General features: G+C 51.7%; 1 protein-coding gene across 2 annotated transcripts in view; it reads left to right on the top strand.

Annotated features, from left to right (window-relative positions):
* Akna (AT-hook transcription factor) overlaps nucleotides 1-12,770 on the top strand; it is a 47,117-nt gene that overhangs the window by 26,340 nt on the left and 8,007 nt on the right. For both annotated transcript variants that reach the window (XM_036178470.1, XM_036178469.1), the window contains exons 6-15: nucleotides 201-355; nucleotides 2,374-2,433; nucleotides 5,256-5,383; nucleotides 5,824-6,025; nucleotides 7,382-7,545; nucleotides 7,651-7,848; nucleotides 8,450-8,669; nucleotides 9,352-9,458; nucleotides 10,167-10,378; nucleotides 11,077-11,239. In XM_036178470.1, coding sequence (XP_036034363.1) covers nucleotides 201-355; nucleotides 2,374-2,433; nucleotides 5,256-5,383; nucleotides 5,824-6,025; nucleotides 7,382-7,545; nucleotides 7,651-7,848; nucleotides 8,450-8,669; nucleotides 9,352-9,458; nucleotides 10,167-10,378; nucleotides 11,077-11,239 — 1,609 coding nt within the window. The remainder of the gene's footprint in view (nucleotides 1-200; nucleotides 356-2,373; nucleotides 2,434-5,255; nucleotides 5,384-5,823; nucleotides 6,026-7,381; nucleotides 7,546-7,650; nucleotides 7,849-8,449; nucleotides 8,670-9,351; nucleotides 9,459-10,166; nucleotides 10,379-11,076; nucleotides 11,240-12,770) is intronic.

Genomic DNA, 12,770 nt, shown 5'->3' with positions numbered 1-12,770 from the left:
AGGGTAGATCTGTGCCTCGTTTTTTCTCTGGTAGTGGAGCAGCATAGTGGCCTGCCTTCTTCCTGGGCTAATGTGGAGGTAGCCAGAAGGGGCTAGGCTATAGCTTGATGATATGGTGGTCTGAGTGGGCCTCAGGCCTTCAGCCTCAGTGGACTGGGGAACTGTCCTCAGCCCCAGGGTTCAGCGGCTGTGTATTCCAGGGTGGCCGACCCCACGAGCAGACCTGAGTCCCTCCTCGTCCCCCAGCATGGCCACCCCAGGGCGGCTTCCTCAGAGCCAGGGCGTTGCCACAGACCAGCCTGCCACAGGACAGACCCAGGCACTGACGTCTCAGGCCAGCCGGCTCCTAGCCAAGGTGAGTGAAGCCCAGTTTCACCTGATGAAACGCCTCATCCCATGGGACCTCTGTGTGTGTGAGATGCTTCCCCCAGCCCCAGATGTCTCTGCTCAACCTCCGTGTGGTCTCACTCAGCCTTCCAAGAACTTGACCATTCCATTGCCCTCAGGCATCACGTGATCCAGCTGCCCGCCCCCCTCCCCAGTCACTCAGGACAAGGTTGGACCTGTCTATCAATCAACAAATGTCTGCTATCACAGCCCCTCCAATTAGGTGTGGAGGTGCCCCGTGGTTGTCCATAGGGAGGCCCTCTGCTCTCTCCGACTTCCACCGGACCTTTTCCTCTCTCTCCATGACAAACTGCCCCTTCTTCATGTTATTACTGAAGTCAACCCTGCTACCTCTAAGGTTTTTCAGCCAACAGTGCATCTCAGAGTTATCTGCAGGTCTTTGTCAAACTTCACACTTGGCTTTGTTCCAAAGGTGTCTAAAGAGGCTTATGAAGACACAACGCCCTAACCACATTCTGAAAACGGAAGTGGGGGCGCTGGGGCAGAGGGGAAGTCCACATAGAGAAAAATAAAGTAAGCTAGCTCAAAGCCAGCAAACAAGACTGGTTTACTGGGCACTGAGCCCCAGCCAGAATCCCACCTTGGGCTTGAGGCTTCCTGCTCTCCATTACACAAACATAAACTACACTGCCTTGTCTGGAAAACCAATTTCTTTCGACGCTACCCCCATTCTTCTCTTTGCTTTTGGGGGGCTCAGGGTAGGGTAGCAGCTTTACTGAGGTCTGGTGCACATATCACATACTTGGCTCACGTGTTTTCCTGTGTCACCATCCTGCAGCCATCAAGGTCCATGTTACAATATTTCCATCACCAGAAAGACGCTGTCCCACCCTCCCACCCCAGCAACCATTCACCTGCCATTGTCTCTGCAGTTCTGTTTGGGACATGTCACATAAGCTGATTCAGCCCCATCCTTCCTTCATGTCTGACGTCTTCAGTTCCCCTGGTGTTTTCCAGCCCCTTCGTGGTAGAGCTGGGTGTCATTCCATCGCTACCATTCTTGGTCCTGCCCCCCGGGATGCCATCTCTCTCTGGCAGTCTCTCAGTCACACTGAGCAGATGCAGGGCACAGCTGATGCCTCATCCAGAGCCATGCTGTCCCACCTGGGAGCCACTGGCCCTTACTGGGCTGTTGTGTTCTTGACATGGAACAGGGTTGAGTGAGGATATACCAGGAGTGGAAAACACTGGAGCGCCAAGTGGCACTCAGCTATCTCACAGGCTGGTAGCTCAAGCCTGTAATCTCAGCACTGCAGAGGCTGGGATAGGAAGGGCGCTGTGGGTTCAAGACCAGCTTAGGGTACTGAGTGAGACCCTGTCTTTAAAAACAACAATAACAAAATCTCTCACTGGGCTCATTCGTAATTTTTTTTTATTGATTACATATCAAAATGATATTTGTGATAAAATAAAACATATTAAGAGCTAGCTCTGCAGGAAAGGGGGCTTACTACCAGTGACCTGAGTTTGAACACCAGGACACACACACACACACACACACGCACACGCACACGCACACGCACACACACACTGTAGAAGGAAAGACCCGACTCCTAAAAGCTGTCCTCTAACCTCCTCAGGCACAACATGGTATGTCTATGCACATGGCATGTGTGCATCTGCCCATCCATACATGTGAATGTGCACGCACACGCATAACAAATGTAATTTAAAATAAAAATATCTCTTACTAAAATTAATTTCACATATTCCTTTTACATTTTAATTTCCATAAAACTTTTGATTATATAGTATATGTAGTTCATATTACATTTCTATTTTACGTATTATATAAGTGACATGCCATAATTTCAGTTATAGAAATTTCTCTATTTCAGCTTATCCTAATCCTCAGTAAATATGCATTGCAATTTTTATTTTAATGTTTCTGTCCCTTTTTTTTTTTTTGCTGTGGTGGTAGGACTAGAACTCAGATCCTTGTTTTCTTTCCCTCTTATTATGCAGGTGGACTCCTATGAGGAACTGGTACTGGCCGGACATCTCCCACCCCAGGACCAGATCAAGGTACCACGATCCAATGTGGTGTTGCACCAGTAGTGACCAGATAGGCTGTCCCCAGAGTTGAGTCTCTGAGCCCCTGTTGCTGAGGGCCAGTGGCTGTGCCCCAGACCAGTCTCTCTCCCGGGAGCTGAGAGTTCCCACTTAGTGCCCAGGCAGCTGCTTACTGTGTCCCGATAGCACACCGCTGCTGAGCCATGATGGCTTACCAGACACGCTGGGTGTGACATCCCTGTTTCATCTCTCCATCATAAACGGCCACAGGGGACCTGCGATCATTACCCCTGCTTAACTACGATGATGCAGAAGCCCCGAGAGAAGTGACATCGAAAACACACAGCAGTGGGCGGCAGAGCCCTGACTGAGTCGTGACTCCTGCCTTGCCATACCCCCAGGCTGCAGAAAAGGGCCTTTGCTTCCTAACCTACTCTCCCATTATTTCCCAAAACTTGGAACCAAGGATAAGCAGGAGAGGGGATTATTTCTCCATGAAACTGCTATGCCAGGATAGACTTGTCTTCTTTGGATATGGGTTTTAGGTAGTTATAGCCAGATACATCTAATCTCTCTCCTGCTGTCAGCCAGGACCCTGGGAAGGTGCATGTGGGGACCTCAAACCTGGGAGTTTGTGTTGGGAAAGACTGGTAGCATGGTGTGGGTGAGATCAGAGTCCCCACAGAGGTGGGGAAAGATCCAGGAAGAGGACCTGCTCCACTCCAGAATCCCTTCCAGGTCCCTCTCATTGGACAGATTCCCTGGAAGCCAATGGGGAAAGAGTCCACTTAAAGACAGGGAGGAAGGGAAGCAGAAATCAAGCTTTGGGGAGCAGATGCAGGACCCCAAGAAATATCATGGCATGCATGTTCTCCCAGGCTGTGACAAACACCACAGCAGTTTCCTGCTACAGGGTGTGTGGCATGCACTATGGTGTATCACCAAGGGAATCAGGGATTTCCCTTGGAAACTAAAATCATTTCTTCGGGACAATAGTATGTGCCTAGTATGTGTGAAGTCTTGAGTTTGAGCCCCAGCTCTGCATAAAACTAGGTGTGGTGGTGGCACACACCTGTAATCCCAGCACTCAGGACATGGAGGCAAGAAGGTCAGAAGTCAATCCTCAGCTCCTTAAGGATAATAGACCAGCCTGGACTACATGAGACCCTGTCTCAAAAATAAGCCTTTAAAATGTTAATAGACATAGCAATCTTATTTATGGAATACAGCTTAATGATACCATTAATGTATGTAACAAACTCTAGTTCCATCTCCTCGACTATTAGTCGCTTCTCTATGTCAGAAACCTTTGAATTCCTCTTTTGTAGTTCTTTTTGTTGTTGTTTCCACAGTACTGGGGTCTGAACTAGGGTTCCATTCATGTATGCTAGGCCAACATTCCACCGCTGAGCTGTATCCTCAGCCCTCTCATCTTTAAGTGCTTTATTTATTATTTGTGTGTGTGTGTGTGTGTGTGTGTGTGTGTGTGTGTGTGTGTGTGTGTGTAGAGGAGGAAAGAGGACTGCTTTGTGAAGTCAGTTATCTCTTTCCACCTCGACATGGGTTCTAGGAATTGGATCCAGGTCACCAGGCTTGAGTGATAAGTACCTTACCCATTGAGCCATCTCACTGGCCCCAACGCTTCAATTTCAAGACAGAATCTCACTGAATTACCCAGGATGACTTTAAGCTTGTCATCCTCCTGCCTCAACCTCCCAAGTAAATTACAAACCTGTGCCAACATACTCAGCTCTCTTCTAGCGCCAGAGTATGTAATGATGTTATAACACAGAACATCAGTTTATTCCTCCTACCTAACTGCTGTGGCACGTGACAGACAGCCTTCACCTTCCCTTCCTGGCCTCTCCCCGTCTCCAGTGGCCGTCGCCTCCTCTTCTATGCTAGCGTTTTTAGCTTCCACCTGTGAGTGAGAGCATGAGACTTTTCTCCTTATCTGTCTTCACTTAGCATAAGTCCCATGGAGCCATCTTTCCTGCCACCAATGACAATTTAAAAATGTCATTTTCTTCCTCTCCATCCTCATTCCTCCATATATAGAGAACCTGGGAGCTTCTGGGAGATCAGACATGGCTGGAAACTGTGTTCTGGGTCCCCCTTGGCCTCAACCTCTTCCTAGGCTCATATAGGAAGGGACTAAACAGGCCAGAGACCAGCAGCCATATACTGACTATGTTTGTGTTTACTATTATGAGGGCCTAGCAGAGTTGTTAAGACCAGGAGCTCGGGGCCTGCATTCAAGTCTTGCCTGTCCAACTTGTTCACTTACTGTGCGCATTTCAACAACTTCAATGACGTCTTTGTGCTTCAGTGGCTAGTTTTCTCTCATTGAGATTCCATTGGAGTGGAGATGAATGACTGTAGAATGCTCTAAGAACCACCATGACAGCCACCTCTGTGTTTAGTGTGGGATGATAATGCCATCTGTCCTCACTGTCTGTGAGACCTGGGGAGAGCGTGACTTACAGTTTCCGAACGGCGCAGTTTTCAAATCAGGAGCGAAGATCCAGGCCCTCTGGAGGACTAGAGCCTTATGGGGCATAGTGGTAGTGTAGTCAATGCTGCATCTGACCAGGTACCGTGGGACCTGTAATCTCCCCAAGAAGAGCCTGTGAACTCTGGGTTGATTCCTAGACTTCGAGTGTCTCATGACAGAGAGCTCCATCTGGGTAGAAGCCTCCAGAGGTGTCCAGCCACAGCCTGTTTCTCAAGCCCCGTGAGAGTCCCCCAGCCCCCCGCAGGAGACACCTGTCCGTTGTGTGAGCATGGCGTCCCTAAGAGCAGACACTTAAAGCTCCTGGCTCCTTGTGTTTCAGAGCTTGGAGCAGCTGAGAGCAGCCCACGTGGCCCTTGAGGCAGAATACCTTCAGGCCTGTAGAGAACAGCACCTGGACCCAAAGCTTGATGCCTCCAATGGGAGTCCCAGGACCCTCAATCTCTGCAGGTAGGCTCTGGAGAGACAGGCCCTGGAGGACAGGTGGGACAGGCCCCTGGCTTCCTCTGTGTCCAGCAAGATTTTATTTCACACTCATCACTGGGTCACAGGATGGATCAGGGGCAGAGGGAGCCCCTGTCCTAGTGAACCACATGGCTAGAGCTAAAAATCCAGTCCCTTTAGATGCATTTTGGACATCAGAACTGCAAAGCCCCTCACTAGACAGTGGGGAAACTGAGGCCAGAAGAAACTGGGATCTACTTAGAGTCACACGGCATGGAGATAGTGGAGGGTACGGAGCTGAGGCCTCCTGGCTCCCAGTGGGGTTTTATCATCTTGCTATTGAAGTTCTTGATGCCGTCTATTAACGGCCTATGTGGACCGCGAGAGGACATTTCTAGGGTCTCTGATTTGATACCTGTCTCCATGCTGATGTTTTCTCTCTCCAGGGAGCTAGAGGCAGAGATCTACCACCTGGGGCAGCGCCTGGAAGAGCTGCAGGACCATATGGACCAGACCCAAGGAGAGCCAGACTCATACAGGCCAGACCTGCAGGACAGCACCCCAGCCACACCCTTCCTGGCCCGGCCAACTCACCCGCCTACACCTTCAGGACCAGTCTCCTCGCCAGCTGCCCACACCAACCATGAGGTACTGCTTTGCCCCGTCATGCCGGGCCAGTCCCCATTTCTTTCTTTTATTCATTCTATGTTAATTTCTTCACTACGTATTTAGAAAGTGTGTGCTGTACTCTAGACCCCATGATTCACAGCGGGGATTCAGTAAGAAGAGAAGGTGGAGTTTTCTGAATACATGAACTATTCATAGAGTGACTTATATTTTGATAGCACTCTAAAGAGAGGTCTAGGTTCTGTGGAAGTAAAGGGAAGAACCACAGCTGACCAGGAGCGGGGCGCAGAAACTGTCTCTGAAGAAGAAATGTGTAAGTGAGATCGGAGAGTAGGCAGGACTCGTTCAGTGCAGGAGACAAGTCGTTCAGGAGGGTAAGGATCCCGGCGAAGGCATCGTGGCCTGAGTGTGGAGAGGGAGTGGGCTACAGTCTGCCATGTGGCTGGAGACCACAGCCTGGGCCTTGTGATGATGAGCCTATGGCTCCTGACTCAGCCTGGAATTAGATCTTCTTGGGTTCTCAGCAGAGTGTGGCAGAGGTACCCAGGGTCAACCAGCGAGGCTGGGAGTGGCAGCGCAGAGCGAGAGATGAGTACATGAACCTGGACAAGGTTCAGAGGTTCGTTTGATCGGACTTGTGTGGCAGTGAGAGAGAAGGCAGCCAGGTTGGCTTCCAGGCCCCCAGCCTGGAGTGAGGGAGAAGGGGTGTGGGTGCTTCCAAAGCTAAGACACCAGACACAGACTCTGTGTGGAACGTGCTTTCAACGGGGCCCTCTCTCCACACCACGGTCTGTTAAGGGACGGCCGGTGAGCTGTGATCATTCAGATGGCAGTGGTGGCAGCCCTGTGTCCCTAGGCTCCTGCTTCCGGCCTGTGGGAACTTGCCTGCAGGTGATGAGCAGGTGGCGCAGCACCTTAGATGGGATGACTAAGAATGCCGGCCCCGAGAGCTGGGGACACCCTCCAAGCCTTGTCCCACAGACCGAACAACCCAGACGGGTACCATTTCCTGTGCTGACAGGAAGTGTGGGTGGCCAGGCTACAGGGGAAGAAGTGAGGACAAATACCTCTGGCAGGCAGTCTGCCCTGGCTTCTGTATGGCTTTAATGCATCGCACCAGCCTCAGTTCTGTGTGAGGTATGTGCTGGGGCACTGAGGAGAAATCATGTCTGTAGTATGCCTGGCAAGCGCCAGGAGCTCAGATCACAGCAGCTAGCCGTGAAGACCCTGCAGTCTTCAGTGTCTCACACGCATGAATGAATGGCAGGGGACAGGCCAACAAGTTCACTACTAACTGCTCTTCAGCATGTCGCACAAACGGCAGAGGCAGGTGCTCGGAATGATGATTAATCCCTATCCCGCACTTCCTTGACCCAGCCTGCCATCACGGCCACCTCCCCAAGGAGCTCTTTCAGACTCCCCATGAACAGGGAGGTGAACCTGGGCAGCACCAAGGCAGAGGAAAGCCCAAGAGAGCTCCCAGCATCACTCAGGGACAGGGAACTTCAGGTGGAACAGGACTTCCATGGTCTTCTGGAGCGGTGAGTATCCACAGGATGGAGGCACTGTCCACTGCTTAGCCAGCCACACTGGGTCTTGTTTGTCCCTGTGAGCAGAGGTGACACCCTCTTGGCATCCTCATACAGATACCTTAGTGTGAAGTCCCTCCCTGAAGCCTTGAGGGTGGAAGATGAGGAGGACCTGGAGGAGGAAGAGGAGCCAGAGCACCGTGGTACCTTGGAAGTTGACGGTCCAGCCACAACTCCAGGGACAGCAGAAGGCACAAGGGTACCCCCAGGACAGCGCCCAGCACAGGCTGAGGAAAGCCATAGGGCTGCTATCCAGTAAGTCACTGGCCCTCTGTCACAAGCTCCAGTGGCCCACACAGGGGTGGTCATTGGCAGGACAGGCAAAAGGATTAGGAATGTAGCCCAGTGGTAGAGCACTTGGCCAACATGCCCCGAGTTCAAGTCTCATCTCAGAAAAACAAACCAAAACAACAACAAAAACTATCCAGCCTGTGAAGTTGTTGTCATGTTTCTTATATTATTTCTAAAGTTAGTTTCTATTAGTAACACAAAATCTTGGTCTTCCATTTGTAAACATTGACTTTTTGAGTCCCTGGAAGTCTGGGGAAATAGCTAACATGGGAAAGGGGGCATGCAAGCCCTCGGGCTCTGAGGAACTCTGCTTTAGCCATGTCCAGAGTTTCTGCTATCACACACTGGGTGAGGTCTGTTCCCACCTTACAATGAAGAGTGTGAGGTTCAGAGAGGGAAAGCGCCATGCCCAAGGTCACACAGCCAGGTGACAGAGCCAGGATGCATCCCCAGGGATGTGTGTCTGATGCATAGCTTGCCCCTGGACAGATGGCTGAGCCCCAGGTCTGAGTCACCTGGCTCACATGGGGGGGCTCAGGAATGCTGTTTATCTCCTCTCTGCTAGGGAAGATGAGGAACAGGTGGTATCCATGAAACCACCAAGCTTCCGGACGTCCATGGCCAGGGATAGGTACACATCAGGCCTGCATACAGCTGAAGTGGCTCAGCGGGGCACCAAACCCATGGCATCTCATCAGAGCAGTCTAACCAGCCTGGAGGAGAGCGGGCCCTCAGAGCTCCTACCTCGAAAAGCTCTGCTTCGGGCTGGTGGGTCCCACACTGAGGTGAGTATGCCTATGGGGTTCCCTGATGTCTGAGCTCTCTTCCTGGCCTTTGCCCACCCTGGCCCTTTTCATGAGTTACTCTTATTGCATGCCACCATTCCTGCAGCCATAGCCTTGCCCATCAGTCAGCATTTGGGCCCAAGGCCACCTACAGCCCCTACAGCCCTGTCAGCCTCCTTCCAGACCTGTGGTTGGTGCTTATGTCACAGTGTGTCAGAGCTGGGACCTGGTTCCTAACTGTGTCATGTACTCGGCAGTCTCTACACTAGACCCTGAGAACACTGAGGTGGGGGGGGGGGTGCACTGACATCATTCACATGTTCCCTGTGTCGTGCTTTAAACTCATGTCCTGGTGTGTGTGCATGATATATGTTGCCCTGGGCATGTCTGCAGCACATGGAACTGCCTGCACCAAAAGACCCTGGGTGAAGGCTTTCTCCTCCTCCCCTTCTATGCACTGCATACCGTAGCATCTCTCCCAAGAGCCCAGATGGAACCCAGTCCTCATGGCAGCAAGCCCTGCTCAGTGACCTCTTGGGACAGGGAGTCTTATACTAGCCTGGCTGTGGTATTAGACAGCCCTGGAGTCTGGAGCCCCTGGAATGTGAGACCAGGGTCGGGGAGGGCTTTCCCAATGCATGCGAATATTTTCCTCAGACTTAAAAGATATGGCCTGTTCTAGGAGCCCTGGATGGTGTCACCAGAGACAGACAGTGGCTTCGTGGGCTCAGAAACCAGCATAGTGTCACCTTTTACCCAGACCCCAGAGCACCGGCTCTCCCATATCAGGTATTCTAGACCACCATTTTCACATGCCTGAAACATCTTGAAAATCCAAATGTCTGTGGTGGCCCAGAAACATGTGTTGGCATCTGCACGCCATCACTTCAACCCCATTGATGGTCCCTGTTTCTGTCACAGTGACAGAGGGGAAGAGAGGCTCCGAGAACAAGCGGGTCTTACTGAATGTCCATTAGCAACTGTCGGGAGATGGTTTTTACTAAGCAAGTGCAGGAGTAAATGGAGTGGGTAGATGGGAGCTGCAGGGAGGGCAGGGAGATGACAGATGCCGTAGATGGAAGAGTATCTGGGTGACAGGTACAAAGAGACCAGAATGAACTCAAGGAAAGCAGAGGGTGAATGAAGATCTGCAGGAAACAGGGAGTTTATAGTCACCATGGAGGCTGGTGATCCCCAGGGTCAGGTGCTAGCCACCTGGAGGATTACTTGGCCACTTAGGTGTGCATGTGAAGAAGGAACTAGAATTGTCAAGAGGAACCAAGCTTTGCTCCTTCCCTATACAGCTGTCAGGTGCACTGTTATCAAATGTGAGAACAAGGATGCGCAGATGAGGTTGCCTCAGTCCTCAGATATACAAGATGCTGGAGATGGGCAGTCCTAAGGCTGAGTTTGCACTTGCTCAGAGAGCAGCGTGGGTACCGTGGCCTGAGGCCTCTGTGTCTAATCTCAGTGTGTCCCTTCTCCTCTGGTCTCTAGCACTCTAAAGACATCAGCCCAGCACCTCACTGCCTCTGTGCCTGGCGATGGAGCCTCCCATGCCAAGGCCAGGGGTTCTGTGGTTCCCAGAAGATCCACCGAGGCTGAAACACCCAGAAGCCGAACCCAGAGGCATCTCTCCAGCCTGAGTGGCTCTCTCCGGAGAGGGGTACACAGCTCCCCACTGGAACAGGCACCAACGGTTGAGATGGGTGAGTAGGGAATCTGAGTAGGCTGCAGCCTGGGAGTGGCCAAACTGTATGAATTGAAGTATCAAACGCAGCCTTGTGTTGTACTTCAGGCTGGGAAATACTATGGAGGTTCACCACAAGAAAATGAAAGATTCCAGATAGGGAAGCGGGACAGGTGGCTCAGTTGGTTAAGTGTCTCCTCTGTAGGCATGAAGACCCGAGTTTGATCCCCAAGAACCCAACTAAAAAAGTGAGTGAGTGCTGCTTATAATTCCAGTGCTAGGGAAGCAAAGATAGGTAGATTTCAGGGGCTCTCTTGGCCAGCCAGTCTAGCCAAATTGGTAGCCCCAGGGCAGTGAAAGATCCTGCCTCAGAAACCAAACAAAACAACAGTGAACAGGGACTGGGAAGATGGCTGAGTGGTTAAAAGTACTTACTGCTCTTGCAGAAGATCTGGGTTCTATTCCCAGCATCTCCACCAGGCTCTCCCAACTGCTTATACTTTCAGTCCCAGGAGAATCTGACCTCTGGCCTCCAAGGACACCATCATGTGCTCACGTGCACACTTGCTCATACACACACACACACAAGCACACACACACACACACACACAAGCACACACACACCCTCCCACCTCTTCTTCGCCCATCACCCCACCCTTCAACTGAAGCTCCCAGACTCATCTCTGCTGCTCATGATGGCCTCTCTCTGCTCTCTAGGGGTTCCCAGGTCTGAGTGTAAGAGACAGAAGCAGATTTCCAAACAGCTCCTTCCTAGTGGAGCAAGCAGCCCAGCCTCTGCCCCAGCCCCCACAGCTGCCTCTGTGCCCCATGGATCAACAGAGAGTACTGCCACCCTCCTCCTCACCAGGACAGAGCGCGAGTAAGTGGGCACAGTCTGGGCCATCCCACCTCACTGTAGGATGGAAAGTGGAGGAGGCTGAAGGCCATGGAGGCCCCTACCTGGCTTACACATTCGAGGTACCTATGCTGGGGAAGGTGGACCTGGATCTTGCCTCCTAGCTCGGAGCTGATTCATGGGACCTCAATGGCATTGACTCTTGTCCAGCCAATGGGAAATGATCATCAGGTGCACCTTTCTGACTCTGAGACCATCCTCCACCACTAGCCCTGCTGTGCAATATCTGTATTGCAGATTAGTATCGATTGAGGCATGGGGGCCACACCTTGTAATTCCAATACCTGAAAGGTGCAGTCAGGAGGATTTTGGGTTCTATACGAGCCTGGGCCAGATGGCAAGAATCCGTCACCTCTCTTGGCAGTTTTCTGCTGAGATCCTTCCCTGATCGAATAGAAGACCCTCTGTTACTTCTCGGGAAACACTGGGAACTTTGCGAGGCTGTCCTGGCCAGTGCAGTCATGTCTGGTGCTCTGTGCACTGTCCTGCCCAGCAGTGTTCTGTGTCATAGTCTGAACTGAATTTTCCTACCCCTGCAGTCTACCTGGACCTTAGTGAAGTTGTGTGCGCATACGCGTGTGTGTATGTGTGTGGGTGTGGTGTGTGTGTGTGTGTGTGTGTGTGTGTGTGCATGTGTGTGTATAGATAGATAGAGATTCGCTCATGTTGTGCTAGGCCTTGGAGATACAGTAAAGGAATGGACACTTCTCAGCTCTGGAAAGCTCACTGTCTTAGAGTCAAAGAAGCCTGCAGGTGCTCCCCAAGTGCTGTCAGTCTGTGGGTGGTAGCATCTGAAGGATTGTGGGAGAGCAGAGGTTGAGGCTGGAGGAAGCCGAGAGCTAAAAGAGGCCCCAAGAAGAGCGTCTCTAGTGGAGGGAACAGCACGTGCAAAGGCCGGGAGGTCAGGGTGCATGTCTCCTCTCCAGAACCAGATGGCCGTGACTAGAGATGAGATGCTCTGTGTGTCAAGAGCAATAAATACAGACACAGCTCGGGTAGACGGCATGGCCTAGATCCTGCAGGGCCTTCAGTATGACAGGTGGCAGTTTGCACAGTGACTAGCTTACAGAATGCATGGGTGAATGCTGGGCGGCGATATGAAAGGATATGAAAGTTGGTCCTGAAGATAATGAGCAGCTTTAAGTGGCAAAGTGGCATGTCACTGTTGTGCTTTAGAAGTTCCCTGGCTGCTACTGGGATCAGCATGGAGGTCAAGGGGTGGAGGCCAAGAAGGATGACTTGGGGGGAGAGGGGGAAGGTGACTCTGGCCTGGGGAAAGAAGGGGCGTTTTTTAAGAAGAGCCCTTGGTGGCATGCTGCTGGGCTGGCACGCAGTGGGGATTGGTGGTCTCTAAGGCTCGGGTATGTGGCGAAGGAGCACCTGGAGGACTCTGCTGACTTGGGGACTGGGTCAGAGAGAATCTGCAGAGAAAGATGAACAGCAGTCCCTGGTGAACCTCCAGCAACCAAAGTGTTAAGTCAGGAAGCCCAAGAGC

Source organism: Onychomys torridus, chromosome 2, assembly GCF_903995425.1.
Source record: "Onychomys torridus chromosome 2, mOncTor1.1, whole genome shotgun sequence".
In the NCBI taxonomy this organism is placed as follows: domain Eukaryota; kingdom Metazoa; phylum Chordata; class Mammalia; order Rodentia; family Cricetidae; genus Onychomys; species Onychomys torridus.
The sequence above is the reverse complement of the archived record's forward strand: the minus strand, read 5'-3'. Positions and strand labels throughout refer to the sequence as shown.